The sequence below is a fragment of the Platalea leucorodia genome (genome assembly GCF_965183815.1).
Source record: "Platalea leucorodia genome assembly, chromosome: 4".
NCBI classification, from domain to species: domain Eukaryota; kingdom Metazoa; phylum Chordata; class Aves; order Pelecaniformes; family Threskiornithidae; genus Platalea; species Platalea leucorodia.
In genome coordinates, this window is record NC_138826.1 from 7032444 (window position 1) to 7055254 (window position 22811).

A 22811-nucleotide genomic window follows, 5' to 3' on the forward strand; every position below is an offset into this window, starting at 1 on the left:
CATCTGCTTCCTCTGCTACTCCCTGCTCCAAGCCCATATGCAGTGTTTGTGGCTATGCTGATGTGTCAAGACATATATGCTGGACTGGGTGTAGTTTAATCTTGAGCAAGAGAGGAAACAAAGACAGACTATGACTCAGAGCAACAGTCTTCCAGCGAGGCAGCTACAGGGCAGCCAAATGTACTTTCCCTTATTAGGCCAGATCATGAAACCTTGCTTCATTTTGAGTGGTACCTAATTCTGCAGTAGTATCACTGACTTTAATAATCAACTTTTTAAATACTGCTTAGCAGAATGTAACTCTACCTCTAGCTTTGCTTCTTTAAAAAAAAAAAAAAAAAAGTTGTAATTAAACCGGACTCCACCTACTCTGACAAACATTGAATAGTATAACATGAATCAGGCTCCATTAGCAGCAGATGACATGTTTTAAAAGGATAGCACCTGTTTAACTTCCTGTAAATGGTATGTTTTTATGACTGCAATCTGAATTTCCACATTGTCATCTCAGCTAATGAGATGTTTTTGATCTGAATTACTTCAGTGGGCTACTAAGAGAAACCAGAAAGACATAGGGCCGAAAGAGATAGGGCCTCACGCCTCCCACAGGCCTGGCTTACAGCTTAATTGTAAGAACCCATAGCTGATTTTCCTTGATTTAAGTATTTTTGTTATATGATGTCAGAGACGTGTGTCCTCAACTGAAATGTAATCCTGCAGGAGGAACGTGTCACAGAAGTGAGTTCATAGAAGAATTATGCAGGTGGATAAACTTTCACACCTCTTCTGCTGGAATGCCTACAATGCTGCTCCAAAAGCTAGAGTAGCCAAATGGTTACAAGACATTAAGTATTCTTACATGGTGTTGTTGACTATCAAAATGAAACTAAAAGAAGCATCAGCCTTCTACCTAACCAACTAAGCAGACAGTTCCCAGTCCAATTGTTATTTCAAAACACTCGTTGCATTATGATTTATGTGCTATATTGTTATTATTTTAAAATAAAGAGTGACAGTTTTAGATGACCACTCTCAACCTACCTCTTAAAACCAGGTTTTCAGATGGGTTTAAACCCAATTTCCAATCTAATCTCATGATTCAGAGTAGAAGTCAGTAAGTAATCAATTGCCTTGAGCAGCTATATTAAAGTTTTCCTCATATGCTGTAAACATATGCTATCAGGTAAAAAAAAAAAAAAAAAAAAAAAAAAAGATTTGTTCGTTTTACAAATGCAAGTCAAAGGTAACTTCTGGAGTTTGGTTAGGACTCCTTCCTCCCTTGCACTCGTTCTGCACTGGTCTGACTCTGCTGCTTTCATTTTACATGGATGTAGCTGAAGTATGTTTACATCCCTCGCTTAAGTGTAAGTTAAGTTGCTAATCACTTAAAACAACCACGAAGTATTGCTTAAACTGTTCATGAAATGAGAGGACTACCTCTTAATCATATTGGCTCTATGCGTACAAACTGTGTTTGGCTGGAAATTCAGAAGTAGGTGTTAATAAAAGGCTAATGACTTCACGTAACAATTTAAGATGCTGTAAAGTAAATTTCTGTAAGACAACAGCAGTAGATATGGATTTGTTAATGTTATAAACATTTCTGTTAAATGGTGACTCCCAGGGCAGAGGGAGAAAAAAAAAAAAAGAAAAGAAAAAAGAAAAAGGAAACACTAAGCGAAATTCTTTCCTCAATCCACATATGTGATACAGCAACGACATTATAAGGGAGGAAGTGAATAGAGAAAGGCACATTTTGGTCTTGATGAGAAAGCAGCTGTCAGACTTCAACTACAATGGTGTACTAAAAGAAATCTATGTTTAGAAGAGTGTATTTGAAACCGATTACTACCCTTACATTTCCAGCTTATAAAATCACAAGACTAAATCAGGCTTCTATATTATTTTATTTCCCTCTTAAAATATAGCATTGAAGTCCTGCACACATATAAATATCCCTACAGTTTCTTACACACTTTCTATCCATCATTACTTAAAGTGCCCAACTGTGAACATTAAAAATAAAAACATTACTGTTAAGAGTGGCTACGCTTATAGAAGGACTGGTATTCCGACAATGCAGGCCACTGATTTTACAAAAATCACCTGCAAAAGAATACACCCTAAACAACACGCATCAGTATTAACCCTGAAGTAGTTGGTTTGGGGTTTTTTTCCCCCCCACTCAGCTGATCTAAAAGTGATTAATATACAGGGTTTATTTTTGAAACATGTCTTTTACATAGTGTAAGAATAAAGGATAAATGCATTACTTTCTTTCTAACTCCCTCCTTCCCCCACAAAGTGTTTACTGTGTCCCAAGCTGCTATGTTGATTAAAAACCAGTTGAAAAGAGCTCTGGAAATGCATGCAACTTAAAATTCACTTAAACACACTTTAAGTTATAGAGTCTGAGAGATTTTAATTTCAGCACGGGGCTACGGTTCAGTTGGGTTATTAGGTGTGTTTGTCGTGGTGGCGAGATTGGTAAACACTTCTTCCTTAGTTTCAGGCTGATGTCTTTCCATTTTGGTTTCCTCTTTGGCATCTTTATTACTGATATCTCCCTTGCTCTTGACTACCACAGGTTCAATCTCCATGATTTCCTGTGGTGGCTTAGGCTCTGGCAAATTTGGCTGAAGTCCATCAACTTGAACTGGTTCTGGGACATCTTCTGCTTTCTGTTCAAGTCTTTCCAAAATGTTCTGGACCTTCCTTACACCATCTCTCCTGGCCTGGCGCACATCCGCACGACCCTCAGGGTCCACTGAGTCTAGGGCTAGCAACTCTTTGGTCAAATACTCTTCAATCATCAAGTATTTTTTGTCAGTTTTCTTGCCTTCAAAGGAGTCGACTGCCTGCTCAAGCATTTGTACTTTCTCCAGAATTGCCTCCACTTTCAAAACACCAGGATGCTTTTGAGGTTCTCCCGTTTCCATGGTCTTCAGTGTCGCCGCTTCTTCAGGAGGAGGCCTTTCCTGTGGGGGAACAATCTTAGCTGGGCAGGGAACCTTTTTATCAGCTTTCTCTGCCATGGCTGGAGGCTTCTGGGGTGGTAGTTTAGAATCCGGTTCTTGGTGGGTGACCTGAATTGGGATATACGATGACGGCACCTCAGTTTCGGGCGGCGGAACTGCCTTGTTTTCAGGTTTGATTTCAGGCGGTGGGGATGGTCTTGGTGGCTCTTGAGGTGGGACTTGTTGCTGAGAAACCTGGCGAGCAAGGCAAGTGTGTGTTGAGATACAATGAACAATGCTCCTTATTTCCTTCTAAAGAACAAGTAACCTAACATCCAATTTTCTGTACTTCTAGAAGTGCAATTTTCACACACGCCGGATGACTAATCTTTCCTGTTCATTGCTGAATTTTACTGTTTTAAAATAAAAAAAAAGCCCTGTGCTGAAGAGTTATTGTTTTCAAGCTACTGCAAATTACAAGCACCAATCGACTCTCAAAGACAATAAACTTCAACCCACCAAATCCTGCCCACGCTCACTAAAATCAGCCCTATGAGCAGTTTGATAAGATAGGACCTTAGAGCAAAGCCCTCACCTGACTTAAGTCAGTAAGATTTACAGAGCTCACTGCAGCACGGTCGAGATTTCATCCTCAGCATGTCACAAACTCAGAGCTGGTGTTTCTTGAAAAGCTAACTGCTTTGCTGAGTTTTAATCACATTTTGGGCTATTCTCATCCTGTTCCTGTTTTCAGGACATTCCTTTTTTTGCTAGTGCTTATTTTTACTGATTTTACCTTTAGAGTATTTACATGGAGAGGTTACTATGTCAATCTTATTACACTGTAGCAATTAGAGACAATCCCTGGGATTACTATAGATCTAAGTCATCAACTCAGAAATCTCTTGAAATTGAGATTCATTCTGAAATCTTAGCAAAAAAATCGAATTGATGAGATCTGTATTTTCCTTCCCCTGTCACCCCCTTCACTTATTTGTGCACATATAGAGTGATTTTGGAAAGGTACTAGATCCAGCTCTCATGGATTTAGATGGCTGAAGTAAAACACCTACATTTATATTTAAACCAAATAAGTAATGGCCTGCACTGACAATCTGTTAACTGCTTTACCCATTAAATGTAAAATTTGATTAGGGAGCTCAAATTCTCACCTGTTAAAAATAAATTAACATTATAACCTAGAATATGCCATTAAATCTGAAGTCTTCATTTTTTTGTCCTAGCAACTGGATTTTCAAAAGTATTAACCTAATTCTGCTCCTGTCATTTTCAAGCTGAAATCTCTCCAGCGAGGAAATCAAGGCTTGTTTCTATACATACCCCCTTGCACACACTCACAGTTGTCAAATTCCCAGTAGTCTTTAACTGTAGTTTTAGTAAGAATTTTAACATGGAAAAAATGTTCAATGAGCAACATGTTCTATGAGCAAACGCACGCTTCCTGTAGGAAGTATAAGAAGCTCTAAGACTAGATTTTGCTGATCCTCTTTCCTCATAATTAAAATTACTTTGTGAATCTGATGCTATCCTAAATGGTTCTGAGACATCAACGAGGTATATTTACATAGATGCCACAAATCCCGCGGACCTGATTTTCTTCTCACAAACATAATGCAACATCAGTGACCTCAGTGTAATTACACCGAATTATACTCTGACGAGAGGAAAATCAAATCGCGTGTTAAATCATATTTCAGTGATCCAAAGACTCCACAATCCTCATAGGTGGAAAGGCAGCTTGCTGCTGGTATCTTATCTCAGTATCTCCCCATTTGTTTAAATACAGAAATGGAGACTGCTTTACGTGCTTTCATGTACTTGTTAGTATGAGCCAATTTTTCACCTCTACCCACACTGAACATACAAAAATACATATGAAATACATATGAAAAATACAGCTGGCAGGTGATTCCCCTCCCCGTTCGACGTACCTGGGGTCTGTCTACAACTGTCTGCACTCTGATGGGAGCTGGGGGCTGTATCTGGGTGGTGACCCTGGCCGGTGAACTTTCGCGGCTGGATGAGCCTCTCTGAGACACCCTGAACGGAGACTGCGCTCGCGTCGTCTTCGGCTCCCTCTCATCTGGTTGAATTTTGTGAAACACTGGTTGGTGGTATTCGCTCTGCTGGGCAGGGTAGTGTGTCTTCTGTGCCTGGTGGTAGACTTGCGTTGGTTGCCGTTGGATATTTTCGTGGATCACGGGAATTGGAATATAACCACGAGGAAGCTGATGGCTTCCTGCATTGGGCCTGCCAGAGGACTGAGGGGAAACCGTTGGAGAATCAGAAGCTCCAGGAGACTGAGGCTGCCATGAAAACAAAATCCATTATTAAATTTTAACTAGTTTTGTGCTCACAGTACTTTTCATTTCCAAAGAGAATGGAAAGAGATGGTCACAGAAACCGAACTCGTGTCCGACACGCAAGGGATCCACTTCCTTGGTTTTTTGGCCGAGGGCCTCACTAGACAAACCACAGAAGGTGAGGGAGCATCACTGTAACAAGTACAAACCTGAGCAACAGCATTCCCAGCCCTCAAATGAGCAGGGAGTGGATGCTCAGTCACAATGTTTGCTGCTTTTGCCTGGCTGTTCCTGTTGAAACCTGTTAAATTTGAGGCAAACTAAAGTTAAGCAAATAAATTATATACTGGAGACAAAAACGAACCCCTAACAGAGGCACACAACATTGAGACTTCTGATCCTGCTCACACTAACAGATTTTGTTTTGTTTTGTTTTTTTAAAGCATGTAATTCGGTAGCAGGCTATGGCAATGCACGGATGGCAATGCCCCCTTTTTCTCCCCTACGGCCTTCCAACCCCGAGCACCAGCAGTAAGAGCTGCACTGGCTTAGACCTGCTGTCGGCAGGAGCGAGCGCCGGGCTCGCTGCAGAATCCTGTTCCCGGCGTGCTCCGGGTTGTGGGGCTGCAAGCTGGGGACAGGCAGTTTATTTGCTCACAGCTCCCTCCCTCCTCCTGCTATGCCAATCCATCACCGCACCTACTTTGCACCGGCTCCAGCAGTTGTCAGGCCATTCTCTGACCAGTTTCACTCACTAAGTAAGAGGAAAAAAAATTATTTCCTGATGGGTTTGTTACACAGCTCAGTGAAAGGCCAGGTCAGACTGGAGCAGGACAACACAGCCAGAGGCAAGAGAAGGGCAGGCGAGGTAGGAGAAGGGAAACAAGACCCCTCTTTTGGTGCTGGTGAACTGCTGAGCTCAGCTGCCTGTGAAACAGCAACCTTAAATAAATAAATAAATAGATAAATGCTGGTTTGTGTTACGGTGCCCCTCACTGCCACTACTGGTGGCCTTGTCAACATGGGGTTTAAAGGCACCATCACAGGCTCTGCGCAGCTGATACCCACACTGCGCTGCCGAAGTTTGTAACAGCAAGGTCTGAGGTCCTCAGCAGTCATCTCGGAGGACTTCGGTAAGAGGCACAGAAGATGTGCTCCTGAAGCCAGTCTGTGTACAAGATAATGCTTATTCCCCACTGTAGTGTCGGGAGAAGGAAAAGCCAAGGCTCTTGTCCCGGCACTGCATGGACAAGGCATGGTTAGTCAGGACAGCTGAGAAACCTGCTAACAGAATTATAATTACATTGTTCAGACTCCAGACAGGTTTCAGAGCCACCACTGCTGAATTACAGACCTGATGATGTATTTTCAGCTTGGTGAAGGCTGAATTTCCTGCTCATCGTACTTTGAATAAAAATGAGGTTGATATTTCCATGTATTACAAGAATACAAATTCTGCTAATTCTCTAGAGAGAAGAGGCAAACCAAAATCCTACCTTCTGAAACACACAGCAAGCAGGGTGACTTTTTTTTTTTCTTAAAGAAGTTCATAGTTTGAAAGTATTTTAACATGCCACTGAATGACAAAAATACTTTACAATTCATTTTTAAACCTGTATATATGTAAATCTATACACTTCACACAACTGAAGTATTAAATTGGAAAGCAGAGATCACAGAAGTACAACTTCTGAAGTGGCCTGGGTGGTTAGCTAACTGGCCAGTTTGGTTTTTTTCTCTCCCACTTTGTTCTCTTCAGTTTCTGACTCGTGGTGCGGAACACGAGACTCGCCTGCATGCTCCGCTTGCGGGGGAACCGGTATAAAGCCTAAAGCAGCCCTCCCCTGCTGCAGGACCTGCCCGGCTCAGAGGCTCCCTTTTCGCAGAAGCCATTTACATGCGTTTGTTTCTGCAGAATCATTCCAGAACGAAAGCAGGCGATGCTAGAAAAAAACCTTTCATATTTATGCTGCCGTGACTGTGCACTTTTGCATTTTAATGCTCTGGAAGTATTGGGAAAATGTAATCCTGTGGCAAGTTTGGCTTTCTGAAGGATAAAGTACCCGTGTGACATTCAGGTCATGAGCGCTGCAAAGACCAAGGCAAACACACCCCAGCAACACTGACAAGTTACCTCGGGTCCCTGCGTGGCCGGCGCTTGGGCTGCCGCAGCTGCCGTTGTCTGTCCACACTGTTTATCTGTCTGAGAAGGCTCCGCCGGTCCCCTTGGAGGGGACTCGGGGCCGGCATAGGCCCCCCTGAGAGGTGGCTGTGCCTGCACCGCGGTAGGGACAGCTTCTGTCTTGTATCGCTGCACAGCGGGCTGCGGAGCAGAAAAGCACGGGTGCTGCCGTCTGCCATCGATGCCCTCGTGGATGACGGGAATAGGGATATAGCCAGCCCGGAGCTTGGGGTATCCCATGTTTCCTTCTCTTGCTGGTGGCTGCTTGGGGCTGTCGCGAGATGGACCATTTGCTGACGACTGGCCTTCCTGGAAGTTAAAAACATCACACAGCACTTGCTGGTAGCTCGGCTCAATACACCTGGTAAGAAAAAGCTGCCCTAAAGGTCTGTCCTAAAAGCAGTTATCAGCTGCGTAGGAGAAGTTCAGACCCTCTTGGGTCCGTGGAGGGCAGCGAACAGCAGGCGCTAACGCTCCAGATCTGCAGGCAAGGGAAGACAATAAGCTAAAAAAATCTGTGTATGTACGAGTGTTTCACCCCCACTTCTCATAGATACCAACTTAGCCTTTAAAATACCCGCCTAATTACAACAGGATTTCTTACTTAGCGTACATCCCTTGCATTTAGCCACCCTTCAGACAGAGCTCCTCCAAACACGTGGCCTTGGGCCCAGAGACATTTCCGTAGCACCTCTCAGAACCCACCCGGTGCTAGAGGCAACATCTGACAAGAAACTTTCAAGGAAGCCTAATCCCATCAGAAGCACAGTGTTCACTGGTGGTGTTCCTCCCACTGGCTATCTCAAGAGTTACTAACGCCGCATACTGAAAGATATATCAACTTTTAGCTACGGGAGGATCCAGTTCAGTAAATATTGAAGAGGAGAGAGGAAGACAGGATAGGGTAAGGAAGAGGAAAACACTAAAAAGCCAGACAAAATAAATCCCTGCGTTGCCTGAGTGTGCTCACTGGACAATGTCAAAGCTCTGGCAAGGGTGGAAGTGGTTTGTACTAAGAGCCTTCACAAGTCCTCTAGTAAGTTCTTCCTGCATCGGTCATTCTATTTTGAGGCCCTGCGAGGGCCAAGTTCCAGATGTATCTCTAAGTCAGATCATGTAACAAGCACCTCTGTCATTCAGAGGGTAATGTCATTATTCAGTAAGAGGAGAATTTAATAAGGGGACATATGGTGCAAGTGTTGGAAACCCTATTTTTAAAGAGGTGTTTAAGCTGCAAAAATATTTCATGTTCTTCTGTACACATTAATACACTAATTCATTAAGAATTAACTATTTTACCAACCAGATTTTGAGTGTTCTTCCTACATGACCGTATCCCCTTAAAAAGCAATTTCTGAGAATTCCTGTAAGCGAGGAAACTGCAGAGAATAAAGACTATTATTTAGGTAAGCTAATAAAATAAAGATAACAAGCACTGAAAGGAACAAGTTCAAAGTCAGAGCCCTGACGTTGCATTTCCTTTTACTCAATAAAAAAAACCTCCACAAACAAAGGAAAAATTCAGAAAGAGGCACAGAGGAGAGCCAGGCCTAGAAAGTTCGCACAGAGAAGTAATTTGAAGTTGGCTTTTCCAGTTGCAGAACAAGGATGATCTCATGCCAAGGTCTGCACCGGGATCCGCTGCCGACAGATGAGTCATTCTAAATTCACCCTACCGGGAAACCACATTCCTCTGCTGAACGCGGGCTGTCCAGGGGCTTCAGGACCCCGAGGACCAACAAGCGTTTGCCAGTTCACCTTCTAGCAGCATAACCCCGCATCCGCAGCACTCCCGGCAGCCGTCTCTCCTGGGATCTGGAGGGACGCGCAGTTACGCCAGCAAACTGCGTTTGCCGGAAAATAAATTTGACGTGCGCTCAGCTAGCAACAATGCGAGGCCACATCAGAGCCAAATGTCTGCCGGGCGAGCGGAGCCGAGCAGGCTGGGAAACTGATGATTTGACAGTCGGAAGAAGCACCTTGCCGCTCCGCGCTGAGTCGATGCGTTCTGCGCCCGGCGCGCACCAGCTGCTCGGCACAGTCTCCCTGACGGAGGGAGCAGGCGGCAGGCTGCGGTGTAACCCGAGAGTCCACAGCCAGCCACCCCACCTACAGGCATGGCTCCCACGGCTATAAAAAGGAGATTCCCTCACTTCCAGCGTTGTCAGACTCCCCGCAGGAAGGGTCGGTGCTGGGAAGGGTGTAGGAGCTGGGTGGGCCAGCAGCACCCACAGATGCCCTGACATGAGAAGGCTCTCGGCCACGCTTGCTCCCCTCCACCCGGGTGTACAACGAATCTGCCCTAAGGGATTAGTTGCCAGCTCCTCTCTCTCTTGGCATTTTAGGGGTCTGCAATGTTCTGAACTGCTCCATTTGGGGATAAGCCCTTCAATCTCCTGGAGTAATCCACAATGATAAATCCTTGCCAAGGCTTCAACACGGACAGTGTCCCACTCCCCCCAGCCTCCATGAACCCCCTCCTAGGAGTCTGACCACAGGCTTCCCCTCCCTTGTCTTCATTTTCAGACCCTTGAGGCTGCCCTTGTTTTGAACCGTCTTAGCAACCTGAGAAATCTGCCTCTGCAACTTAAGCCCTGGTAAGAAATACAAAAGAAGCAGCCCAAAACCAAAGGAAAAACAGGTTGGACTGCTTTTTCAAACCATTCAGTTTATATCTGAAGTGAAACTTTCAGCAAGTTTAATACTTTTTTTTTTTTTTAATGGAAACACTGGCCCCTCTTTAAGAGCCACAGCATAAACTATTCTCTCATAATTTGTCATTTATTCTTACAGCTTCAGACAACCTGTGATGCTCCTGCGGAAAGTTAACATTTCGAGATGGTCCTTTGCTCCAGGCTTTTTTTTCCCCTGTAGTTAGGTCTGCTAACAACAGAGGACTTTTTTGTGCGTGTGTCTCTTAACAGTGCTGTCATATCAGAGCAGTCCTCAGTAAAGAAACAAATGCAGCATGCTTATTTTTCCCCCCACTGTCAGTAGCGCTGAGGCAGACAGATCACAAGTTTAAGGAAGGTGCTCTCAACACAACTGCTTTGCCTGATCCACATTGTTCTCTTCAACACTTCGTTAATATTTAACTCTCTAAACAGTTTCTTATGTTAGCCAGTTTGTATCACCACATCCTCGACATTCCTTCTTATTTCCTGTTCCCTTTCTCCCCACCATTTCATAAGACCGTGAACACGCGCCATCTGCGTGCACCGAGACGCCCCGCACGCGAGGCATGACACCGCAGCACCCTGACCAAAGACTACAAAGAGGCCTTGGGGTCAGGCGGATGGCTACAAGCGGTTCAGGCTCCTTTTCAGCGAGGATCCAGCACAACCAGAGTGCACACAGATCCCAATGCCCCCATAGTCAGGCTTTCGGCCAAAGCAGTTCTGTTTTGTGCAAGGGAGCCTGCGGTTCCAGCCTGGACAAACAGGTTCTGGAAGACTTCGGGAGAAGCTCAGGTGTGCCTGCGGACACTGCGGCAAGGGGGAGGAACGGAAGCGAGACCTGGAAAACTCTCGTCCTAACACTACAGAGAAGAGATTCGTGGCTTCCCTCTGAATGCTTTCATTCCTGTTTCATGGGACAGCCAGCCAGGAGACCAAAAACGGCCATTTTTTGGTTTTACTTGCCTTCTATCAAATACAGTTCTTGCGCGTTATATTAACAAACGTTATCTGAAAAAGCCCACATTTAACACAAATCTGCACAAAGAGATATGACCAATAAATGAATGACAAGCCTTAGTCCATCATCCTTTTTTATACTTAAACTGGGAAGGACGATAGAATCATAGAATGATTCTATGTTTAAGTATACAGTTGAAGTATAAAAAACAGGAACCCAACTCAGATTTCTGCATGAAAAAAAACTGAAGTAAATTTCTCCTGCTCTCATCCAAGGAAGCAAGAAGTTCTTTGACAATAAGTTTGAGAGTAATTATAAGCAACAGACTATCGATGAATTTCCCCGTAAGGAGGAGGACTGACAATCAGCACTGCAGGAATCACGGCTGTGATCGCACCCTTATTTTACATTTAAGAGACAGAATCCCCAAAAAGGAGGGAGCACAAAAATGCAAAAAACTCCCTCAAGCAGCTCAGAAATTTTGACAACAGTCAGGTAGCCTGAAACACCAGCAGAAACTCAGACCCGACCCACCATTTCAGGAGGAGCCGAGCAAGTATAGAGGAGCCATCATCGCCAGTCAAGTTAAGAGAAAAAAGCATCGCTGTGTTTTGAACAGGCTGTGAGTGGGACAGCCACGCCGTGCTGGGAGATCTGCTCAGGAGGCATGACAGTGCTCCCACCTCTCGGGACGAGGACATGCGTTTCTGTTGTGAGGCCATCACCATGATAAATAAAGGTGCAGCCAGCACAAGTTGTGCAACTGGAAAAAACACTTCATACCCCCACATCCTACTCTTGGCTTCCCATGGGAAGGGCACAGTCAGGAGCGAGGCTAAAATCCTCAAACTTGCTCAGATTTTTAGTGAGTTCTGACACTGTGTGCCACTGGAATGAAAAAAGCGACAGCAGGAGAAAAACACAACCTTGCAACAAAACTCCTGGTACAGCTGTACTGTCTATCCCGAGTGGATAATGGCATAACTCCTAATGTGCCCCAGGGACTGCTCAAGTGTTATTCCAGACTGAAACACAGAAACCTGCAAATTCAGTCACTGCTGATGCTAGCAAATTGCCACTGAAGTCATCCAGATGGCTGTACCAGTAGAATGAAATTTGTCAAAATATTCTGTATGCACGCTAGATTACTGGAATAGTTGTATCGAACTTGGAATCTCCCTTTTGAGACTGCATAATACATTTTTCATTCCTCTTACACTAAAATGGTCTACAGAAAAAGTAGTTAAAAGGCAAGTTTTGCTGCCATCACACTCTTGCATTTTTCTTGACCTGTACTGATATTATTTGTAGTATAGTAAATTCAGTTCTCTAAAGCATGGATGTATTATACACACAGGTAGCACCTCTGTAGCTCTTGCAGAGCAGCAGTGCGAGTATTTAAGTCATACTTGTTTTGTAAATATTACCTAGCAAAGGAACGCAGATTTCACAAGCATTACCAAGAGATGAAATATCTCTTTCTGTATACAAACAGAAGGTCTACTGACTTCAGTAGGGTTCTGAACTTTTAAGCTGCTGCTGTAAAGAGTATCATGCAAATGAAAGTATTCTGGTTGCTCGAATGACTGAGAAAATGCCAGTTATCTGACCAAATCTGACTTGAGAGCACAACTTCCCATAATTTTAAGCCTGGTTCCTACACATTTAGGAAGAAGGGAGTAGTACGAGTCTGTTCTTTCACAACAGAACACATCAATACAACTAAAAGGAGTGACTGAAATATGACAACAAAGTTTTCTTTGACATATACTCAAATCTACTCTTTATCAGAAATTGCCATGAATAACCAAAAAAGCCAGTAGTACCTAATATTCAAATCTAAGAATGATGTACCAATTCTATTTATTAAAAAAACCAAACAAAAACAAACAAACAACACAACACATTTTATGTCATGGAAAGGCAAAACTTTCACCATTAGAATTGGATTCCATACCTGCTCATATTTTACTTTTTGGCCAGACCTTTTTTCTTCTCTGTTACACTAACTAGACAAATCAAAACTACTACACAAGCTTTGCTACCGATAGAAATCAACATATCCAAGTACTCCTTTTAAGTTGATTAAAGCACTAAAAAGTTTCTCAACAGTGCCTTGTGTTTAAGCATATTAATAGCACATTACCATGAAGTACGTTTCATTACTGCTTCCCAGAGAACGATACAAGTGGGAAGGTGGAGAGTGATTTGCTCTCAGCGCTGACCCCTGACTTCCTACTCCCGTGCTTCAGCCACTAAAGATTTTTACATTCTCACTCTTTTACTCACAATTTGTGCTTAAATATATACACTGAGCACATAGGCATTTGAGCAAGATATCATTAGCTAATGACTGAAGGAAACCATGAATAAGCTTAGTCGCATGAGCTGTCTCAGTAGAGCTTCGTGTCGGTCACATCATGTCACCCATTTATACACCAAGCTGCTTTTGATGTTTTACTTGTTGAATGCTGAGTTTTATTTCCTAACATACACATGTGTAGGCAAATAGGCCTTTTGTTCTCTCCTGTAATTATCATGTTGTATTATACAAGTATTATATTAACATATGCTCTAACTGATGAAGCGCAATGATGTCATTAGAAATAAATAAACAAACGCTATTAAAAATTGAAGGAGAAATCTAATCCTAAGCTTTCCAGAACAGAGAGCCTTCCTGGAGCAAATATGCTGGCTATCTTGCAGACCAATCTTGTTCCAGGAACTAAAACTGTTCTTTTTTGATCACCAAGATGATTCTTTCTTAGGCTAAAATGCCTCGGCGCAGACATGAAGACACTTGCCCTTTATGCCCGGGAGTGGAAGACGGCCCGTGCACAGAAAGCATCCGATGGGCCAAACCAAACACCTTCAGAGAAAGCAGCAGTGACTGCTACGAAGAGCAGAGCACTCTTAGGAGAGAGCCGGCATCGCCAGCCATCCCGCCAGCTGTAATGGACGGGGTTAAAGAAAAGCCCTTTAGAGCGCTAACAGAAATATCCTTGTCAAGGGTGATGAGAATGACACGCTTTATTCAGTTATTTCTGTTCACTGCCTGCTTACCTAAGAAGCAGGTGGTCAACCTGTTGCCTTCCCGCTCTTAGCTGGGAGCCAGAAATTTGTAACACAGAAGAAAGTACAAGCTTGAAGAATTAGCAAAACAATGCCCTGTAAAAAAGGAGAATAAGTAGCTAGCTATTCAAAGAGTCAGCTGTGAATTTCACAGGTTATAGTCAGGGTCTACATTTTTATCTAAATTTCATTTTGCACACAGCAATTTTCTGAGTTCACTTCCTTAAACAGCAATTTTCCAACACTATAAAAACACTTGCTACACGGCACCCTATTTATCGATTATAAGGCTTTGCCATCAGCCATAAAAACATACTTTCATGCTACCTGACCTACTGGGCGACGTTAGACAAGTCGTTTCACCACCCCATGTCTCATTTTCCTGTCTGCGAAACCAAGAAGGGAAAAAAAAAAAAATTTTTTTTTCAAATTAACAGCTTCTGCAACACATTTGAAGATACGGCATTTTTCATCTATAATGAAGTCATGTAATTCGTGTGAACAAGCCATTTCTTCTATTTTATATTTAACTTGGCATGAAGAGAGGGCATAGCTGCCACAGAAGAAGGTGGAGACAGAGCTTACCTAGAGCGATAGTGTCTATATACCCCAAAGCGTATTGGATTGTTACCTGCCTTATCATGGTTCAAGTGGGAACAATTCTATTTTTGCCACGTGGTTATGGAAAAGTCCTGCCCGTGTGTATGTTGGAAGTGTTAAAAATATGATTCCTAGGAAAGAACGCTGCCACCTGGCACACGTGTTCTTCCTTTCTCCTTTAGATAAGAGGTACGCTGGGTCGGGAGTTACACAGAGCCACGCAAGACCTTCCTTGCCTTTCCTCTTGCATGATTGCCCAGACGCTGCCGCATTATTTCTAGCGTGATTTCTTCATGTTCCTTTCTCTTATTTCCGATTTGATCCACTCCTTGTTTTCAGATTAATCGGTATCTCCATAAATTAACTCCCTGCTTACCATGTTCTATCTAGGGGGACTTTAAATAACTACACAAAGCAGCTTCGGGCAATCTGGACAAAGCCAGTGCACAACCCTCCAAAAACCCCCTACTGATAATTTTACCACTCCTACGTATTATGCCTTTTATATACAGTACCTTTTTAATCCAGTAACCAATTTATTAATCTGACTGTGACAGAATGCACATCATCAGCATAAGTAATGTAAAAAACACTGCAGGTAATAAAGACCTAAATTGCTACCCAGTCTTACATTCCCTTCCATTGATGTGAACCACTGCAAAAGACGCGGAGTTTGAGAGAGGCTGTACTGAACTTTCAATGCAATTTCTAATTTGGTCTACCAAGAATTTTTCGGTCAACTCGAACGTGAGAAGTCAGTGCTCAAAAATAAGTTCACTGCTAAAGAGATGGGAATTGAGTGACTTAAGACTTATTTGGGGAAGCAGAGAGAAAAGAGATGCAACAGTCACGAAGGGTGAGGATAGAAAGTTAGGTGTAGTTGGTTGTTCCCCGAATAGTGACGGTGTAGTTAGCTGTTGCCCAAATACCAACGAAGGCCTCAGGAGGAGGGCAAGATGGCTGCCTCTTCCTTTCTTTAGGCCTGCGCAGTCATTGTTGCAACCAATAAATATACCACTTTTACGACTGCTCCCAGACTTTGTGGCTGGCTGGTACAGCTTTTATCTCAAACCTAAGGCATTAGTGAGCTATCGATCATCGCAATATTAGCTCAGTGAAGCTCAGCACAGTCAATTCCTTTGGTCTATTTTTAGTTGCAGTATTTCCCATTGGGTTTACGGCATGTGGAAACAACATATGGAAGGGGCATCCATAAGTACTTCTACAAGCCTTGGTTTTGTTTTCTTCTTTAAACGTAATCTATTTTTATCAACACTTTGGGGAATACCAAGTAAACAATTTAACACTATAAGACAATCTCGCAGAAAGTATGCTGAGGTGTGATGGCATAAGTTAATACAGAAAATACCAGAAAAAACACAGAAAATACCAACCACGGATAAGCACAGGCAATCAGTAATTCTACCAAAGAGAGGAAGGGGAGTGGCATTGCTAGTAAACACTTTTTTAGTAAAAGTATGCATATACACGCCTCATTATATTGATTGTACCTTACGCTTTGAATGTCTTACTATTAACTAATTAGACGCTTGGAAGAAAATTGTTAGTCTACCAAAAGGTTTTGTTAATAAATGTTCTTCAGTCATTTGCAAAGTCATGGCTTACTTCTCACTAGAGTACAGCAAGAGATTTTCTGTTCTTTCTCAGGAAGGTGTCCCTAGTCCAGCCTTACACCGCAATGATTCCACACAAGTGACAGAGCTAAACACGCAGAGGAAGGACACCCATCCTTCATGCGGTAAAAAGAGGCCAGACCGAATGAGAAAGTGAGAGCCATCTGAATTGATGAACGCATCTAAAATACAGTCTTAAATCTCAATCTTTAATCTTAAATGCAAAATCAAGGTCTGGTTCCGTTGATTTAAAATGGCTCTGTCATGAGTTAAAATTTTAAGAGCGCCATTTCTCCCTTTAACTGACTATATATCTGGTACAGTTTACTGCAGTCAGCATCGTTACTCCGATGCCAAGCCTAGAATAAGTAAGAAGACCAAGATCAACCACTTGGGAAAAATGGGACTACATTATTAATGCTGCCTCAGCTATAGTACTTAGCTAAAAAAGCTCAGTTAGCTTTAGACCTGTGCTCCGTTCATTGTCCACTTACAGCGTATTACCTCACTTCATTGCCTAGGCCTCTTCAGAAAGGGAACAAATATTCCGAGAGAATATCGATACATACAGTGTAAGGCTTGCTTAAAGACCACCAACGAAACCACCAATCGTGATCAACAAAATCGCTAGTTCCACTGGCTAGTTTCAATGAAAGCAAGGCAGCGATAAGTCAGTGCAAGTTTGGTCTTTGTACAATTATCCTTGAAAAGATGCATGAACTCTGACACACACAGTCCGCTTTTGCAATTCTCCTATCGCTTCCAAAAGTGAACCCCAAGTTCTCATTTGAGCTAGACTAACACTGAGGGAAACCAGAAAGCTGTTCCTATATCTTCGCTCTTTCTGCCTGCATCTGTGATTTTGTCCTTTCTACCTGTAGAGATTTTAAAAAAAAAAGTCTAAGGCCTTCAAAAATCACTGTTGGGTCTGACATTCAATGTCAGTGGGTAATCTGTCTTCTTTGGCATTGTCTAGCTAAGAAAACATTATTTAAAAAAAACATTATTTAAAAAAAAAACATTATTTATAAATACTTTCATCAGATGTGATTCCGAGACTCTTCTGCTAAATAGTACCTGTTCTTGTCAAATGCACTGGTATTTAACAAACAATGCCAGAAGCTGTCCATTAATTCCAGCAGATATTCTTAACTCAAGGCTCTGACAAAGGGCTGTATCAGATCATGGTTACACGCAACTTCCATCGCCATGAGCTGGAGAGTTTATTTTCTTTGAGCAACATTAGGCTGGAACTCCCCAAAATCAACGATTTTCCATATTCATCTCCAGAAGCATTTCTCCCTCTTTCAGTGAGCGATCCCAAAGCATACACACATTCCTGCTCAAACTGAGCAGTAACACATTTTCCTGCTTGGAAAAAAGCGTATCCCGCAAATGCCGCTCAAAAGCAGGTGCGACTTTTCCTATCTGCGATAACCCTTGCAAGCTGGCAGAAGAAGCAGCACTTTGCACTACCACAGATTTCACATCAGACAGGGGTGAAAAGTTGTTTTGTGTCAGGCACCCACTCAGGGAGTACTGAGCCACTCGAACTTCAAACGCTGTTTTCGCACAATTATCAAAAGCAGCCGAAATGGGACTTTTCTGTTAAATGGGTTAGTTTCAAGTGGTATTTCCATAACAAAAGCTTTTGAGTAAACAGCGCACTTGTCTTCTCAAGTATGTTTTATGGTTATAAAAAAAATACCATTTATTATTTTTATTGCTGTAACAGCCAGCGTTAACAGGTGCCTCATTACACTGGGAAGAAATTCCCTCCAAAAAGCAGTTAGAGCACTTTTTCCTATGCCAGTCTCAATATTCATACTCTTACATTACATTTTTCTAAGACGTCTTTGTACTAGTACTAGAATGGAGTCGTTTATTCGTAGATCAAATGAACTAGCCCTTAGAAAGCTGAACAGGGGGTTAATTTGTGATGGAAAAGCCCGTCCCTTCCGTTTCTTTTCAACACCCGGCTGCTCTCACACCGAGTGGTCTGCACTCACGAAGTGGGCAATGACTATTTTAAGAAACAGCAAGTTCTTAAAATAATAACACTTACGGAGTGCTTTGATCCTGGCGTTTGATGTAAGGCTACAGGAGAAGAAGTTGCGACAGGCACCTCGAAGACACGTTTCGAGGACAGCCGGTGCCCCCCCCACTGCTGTTTTTTATACGTTTAGCGCAGTTTAACACAGTTTGGGGGGCTCGGGCTGCGCCCAGCGGCGCTCCCCCCCCCCCGGCCCGTCCCCCCCCGGTCCGTGGGGACCCCGCTGCCCGGCGGGGACCCGGGGCGGCCAAACCCAAGCCGGGCCGCCGAGGGGCAGGGGGCCGGGGGAAGCCCTGCTGCTCGCAGAGAAGCCCAAGAACCACCACCCCCCCCGGGGGCACCGTTCTCCCACCGGGCAACTTCGGCTCCAGTTTCCAGCACTTTCTGCCCGCAGCCACTGCGCTGCTCCAATAGCAGGGCGGCTCGGAGGGCTGTATTCCCCAAAACCGAGAGAGTTTGGCCCGAAAGGGCCGTTCCCGAGGGCCCCGGCAAAATCACAGCCGCTCTCCCCGCCGCGCCTCTCCTTCCATGGACATATTTGGACTGAGACACGGCTTTTCTCTGAGCGCGCTTCAGAATAAAACCAGACAGCTACTGAGATAGCTTGTGACCAGGAAAGATTAAAAAAAAAAAACAAAAAAACCAAGAAGGAACCCAAAACTTGACAAGTAGGAGCCCAGGCTGCGTTTCTTATTTTTTTAAGGGCATTCATTGCTTGGGCTGTTCGCAGCTGAAAAATAAATCAAGGTTCGCGTCCCGCCTGGCAGGCCGGGCGGACTTAACCAACTTTAAATAAACATTACAGGGCCGAGGTATCAAATGATTTAATGCACAAAAAAGGGACTGCAGTGCGTCAGAGACAAAAGGCAGCGCCTGCCCTCACCGCATCGCCATGCGCCGGGGGCAGCGCCCGGCCCCCCCGGCCCCCGCCCGCCCGCCCGCCGCCCCGCCGGGCCCCGGGGGACGCGGGCACGGGTGGGCGCCGCCCGCCGTACCTGCCCCGCCGCCGCCCGCAGGCGCGGGTCGCTCCAGGTGGTGGTGCGGCTGTTGTGATCCACGAAGAAGGGCCAGCCCGTCTGCGGGTCGATCTTGATCTCCCAGCCCGGGGGCAGCGGCTCGGCGCTGCCCTCCATCTGCGGAGGCGGCGGAGGGGAGTGCGCGGCGGCGCTCATGGCGGGCCGGGGCCGGGGCCGAGCCGTGTGCCCAGTGCCGGGCGGGGGCGCCGGACCGGCGGCTTTATCCGCCGCGGGGCCGGGGGGGCGGAGGCGGCGGGGCTGGAAGTGTCTGGAAACGGCGGCGGCGGAGGAGGGACGAGGGACGGAGGGGAGGGACGCGGAGGAGGAGGAGGCGGAGGGAGGCGGAGGGGCCGGACGGCTGGAAACTTCTGGGTGTCTCCAGCACGCCTGGGCCGACCCTCGGGTTACCGGACACGTCTACGCGGGGCCGGGTCGTGCCGCCCCGGGAGGCGCAGCCCGGACCCACGGAGCGGGACGGGCGCTCCCGGCCGCCTGGGGCCGCGCAGCCGGGCAGCGCTCGCCTGGCGCCCGGCGGAGAAGGCGGCTGGGAGGGTCCGCGGCGAGGGAAGGCGGCTGGGAGGGTCCGCGGCGAGGGAAGGCGGCTGGGAGGGTCCGCGGCGAGCACGCCTAGCGAAGTCCGTGTGAAACAGGCGGCTTCGCTGCTCCGCCCGGCGCCTGCTGCAGCCGCGGGTCCGGTGCCTCGCAGCCTGCGCGCTGGGCGGGCGCCGTCCTTGGGGAACCCGCGCCTCCCTCGGCCGGGGCACGATCGCCCCTTGGCTCCTTCCCACCGCCCCGCGCAGTGAGCAAAGGCACAAAACTCCCCCCCCCCCCCCCCCCCCGGCGAAAGCTCCTTGCCCCGTGGCTGATAATTCGAGGTTATAATGGACAAATAACAAAAATAATGTTTCTTCCCAAAAAAGGGTTCAGGCAGGCGTTGTCCTTCAGATTCGGCTGGTTTGAACTTTCTCAGCTCTTTGCAAAGATGTGTCTAAAACACATCTAAAGGCAAAGAATGTGTCTGTGAGCTTTAAAATCATCCCTTTCGCCATGGGTGCTGTCACTCGGTGCGTTTAGTTTGAGGTAACTGTACTTTGCAATTACACCACTCGTAGTCATCTGACAGTCACACGAACAGCCACAGATGCCTGTTGATAGTTACTTTAAGTAGAAGACTGAATGCACAGTGTTCCTCAAACACAGACGTTACCTGCTGCAAATGCTACTTGCTTCAAGGAATCCAAGGTATGCATTCCTCGGAGATAGATGCTCATTTCCAAAGTATCTCTTACTTCAGGAAAACCTGCCTGTTCACACCCCCCGGGGACAGCCACGATCTCCTCCTGCTCAGGGCAGGATCAAAGATCCCTCGAAACTGCCTGGCGCTGATAGTCATGCATCTTTTGACAGAGTGGGTTTTGTTCATCACGCTGACAAACCTAATAATTGCTCAAACTTGCTCCTTCGTTCCTGCAGCTCTTCCATCCTGCACATCCCTCACCTTCAGAACCCCGCTGTGGTCCGTCACGGACCCGGGTTTCTGCCCTCGCTGTTGTGTGCCTTTGACTCATAAGTATTGTAAACAGATCATTTTTTTCCCCCAGCATTTCCTTTCAGATGTCTGTATTATCACCACCATGACTGACTTACCCATTTCCGACAGCAACAAGTCACATACCTTGCGCATCTCGCCATCAGTCCGGGGCTGCGGTGCCCGTCCCTGGACATATCTCCTACCTCTGCTACCTCGCCGCTCTCTCAGTGACATAAGACCTCTGCTCAGCCTCACTGTTGCCTCCAAAGATGTAACATCAGAGATTTATTCTGCTTCCAATCTGTCGAGATCTGCAGAGGAATGTCACTCTGTCTCATCACAGAAAGGCATGCTTAGACCATATGTTCTCCGTAGCATATGCCAGAGCCTTTGCCAAATCAACAAAAGCAGCTGATTCAGACACCCGGGACAGATGTTAAAAGGTCTTGCAGGAAAATGACTCTTGTAAGTTGAGGAAGTGATACAGATGGGGTTTGTAGCTGAGCGAGTGTAAGCAGAGACATGAAGAATGGGGTTTCTTTGTTTGCTGCAGCTGACAGCTAGCCATGTACTCAGCAGCGGTAATTAATAAGGTCAGCAAGTAGGTGAAAAAATAATAAAAGGAAAATTCAAAGGGGTATCTAACAGGCTTAAGTTAGATATTTTTGTGAGGTCAAGCCCTGCTAAGAAACGGAGGGGATTGTATTTCCCAGAAATTGGCACAGGCCAGTGGTTCAGGGTTCACTTGAGCTGCTGCAGGGAAGAAACCCACGGGTGGACAAGCATCCAGCTGGAGACGGAGCAGTCTGGGCTGAGAAGGAAAAGCACTTTAGTGATTGAATTTGGCTAGACCTCGTGCTCTTTCTGTTAATTAAATTGTCTTCCTTGACAGGTGGGTTTTAGCCTGGTTTCTTGCGAAGGTGAAGGGATGCCCAGCTAGGTAGGTTATATGGGTTAGCAGTACAGGGATTCACTTTTGGTTCTCTTGTAGTGTGCTGTCACTGGGCCATAACTGCAACCCTGAGGCAATACAGCTTCTAATTTATATTGTCATTAGCCGTATCAGATCAGAATGATTTATGGAAATGTTCATCTAAGGAATACTGCCAAGCAAAAATCTTGGGTTCAGGAAAATTTGTTATTGAAATAAGAAAGTCTCTGTAGTGTCTGGCTAATCTCAGATGAGACTCCAGGCTGAAGGTCTATATATTCCATTTCAGAAGGGAAAACAATAAAGAAGCATTTGCTATTTTTTGTCTTCATATAAGTGCAAACACAGCACTCCTGACTTCTCCAGGTGCCTGTCTGTGCGGTGCTTTGCACACTCAGGAGTACCGGTCTAAGCATTTGCTCCAGGGTGTTCCAATACAACTAGAAACTGTGTAATTATCCAGAGTTAATAAACTCTACAGGGTCTTCACGCATTTCTTTGTCTTGAAAATAGGCTGATTCTGGGTAAACCAGATAGAAAATTATTAGGCACAACTGCATTTCCAAGGAATAACCCAGGACCCCAAATCAAAGCAAAGCCATTCCTTCCTCAAGCCATCAATTGCATCGTTTCTCAGTTTTGATCTTAGAACTGTGGAGAGAATTGGCCTCAGCTTCTGAGTTATACGATGACCTGTGGTCACTTGAGTCCATAGGACGGCTGCTTTCCAGGAACCTCAGGACAGCATATTCGCTAGACAGAGTATGGACCACCCTGGGGAGGTTCTTCACTGCATGCTGCCACATCTCCCTCGGTGGATGGATCAGTAAGTGTCTGCAGAGGTCACCTGCTTCATCCACAGTTCACAGGAGGTC

General features: G+C 45.3%; 1 protein-coding gene across 1 annotated transcript; it reads right to left on the reverse strand.

Moving 5' to 3' along the window:
* Positions 1-1888: 1888 nt before the first annotated feature.
* Positions 1889-19652, reverse strand: BAG3 (BAG cochaperone 3). The gene is made up of 4 exons (XM_082309253.1): positions 19454-19652; positions 7416-7772; positions 4910-5284; positions 1889-3212 (listed from the first exon to the last, which is right to left on the reverse strand). The coding sequence occupies exons 1-4, from the start codon at positions 19628-19630 to the stop codon at positions 2439-2441; spliced, it is 1683 nt and encodes a 560-aa protein (XP_082165379.1). The 5' UTR covers positions 19631-19652; the 3' UTR covers positions 1889-2438.
* Between the last annotated feature and the right edge of the window lie 3159 nt (positions 19653-22811).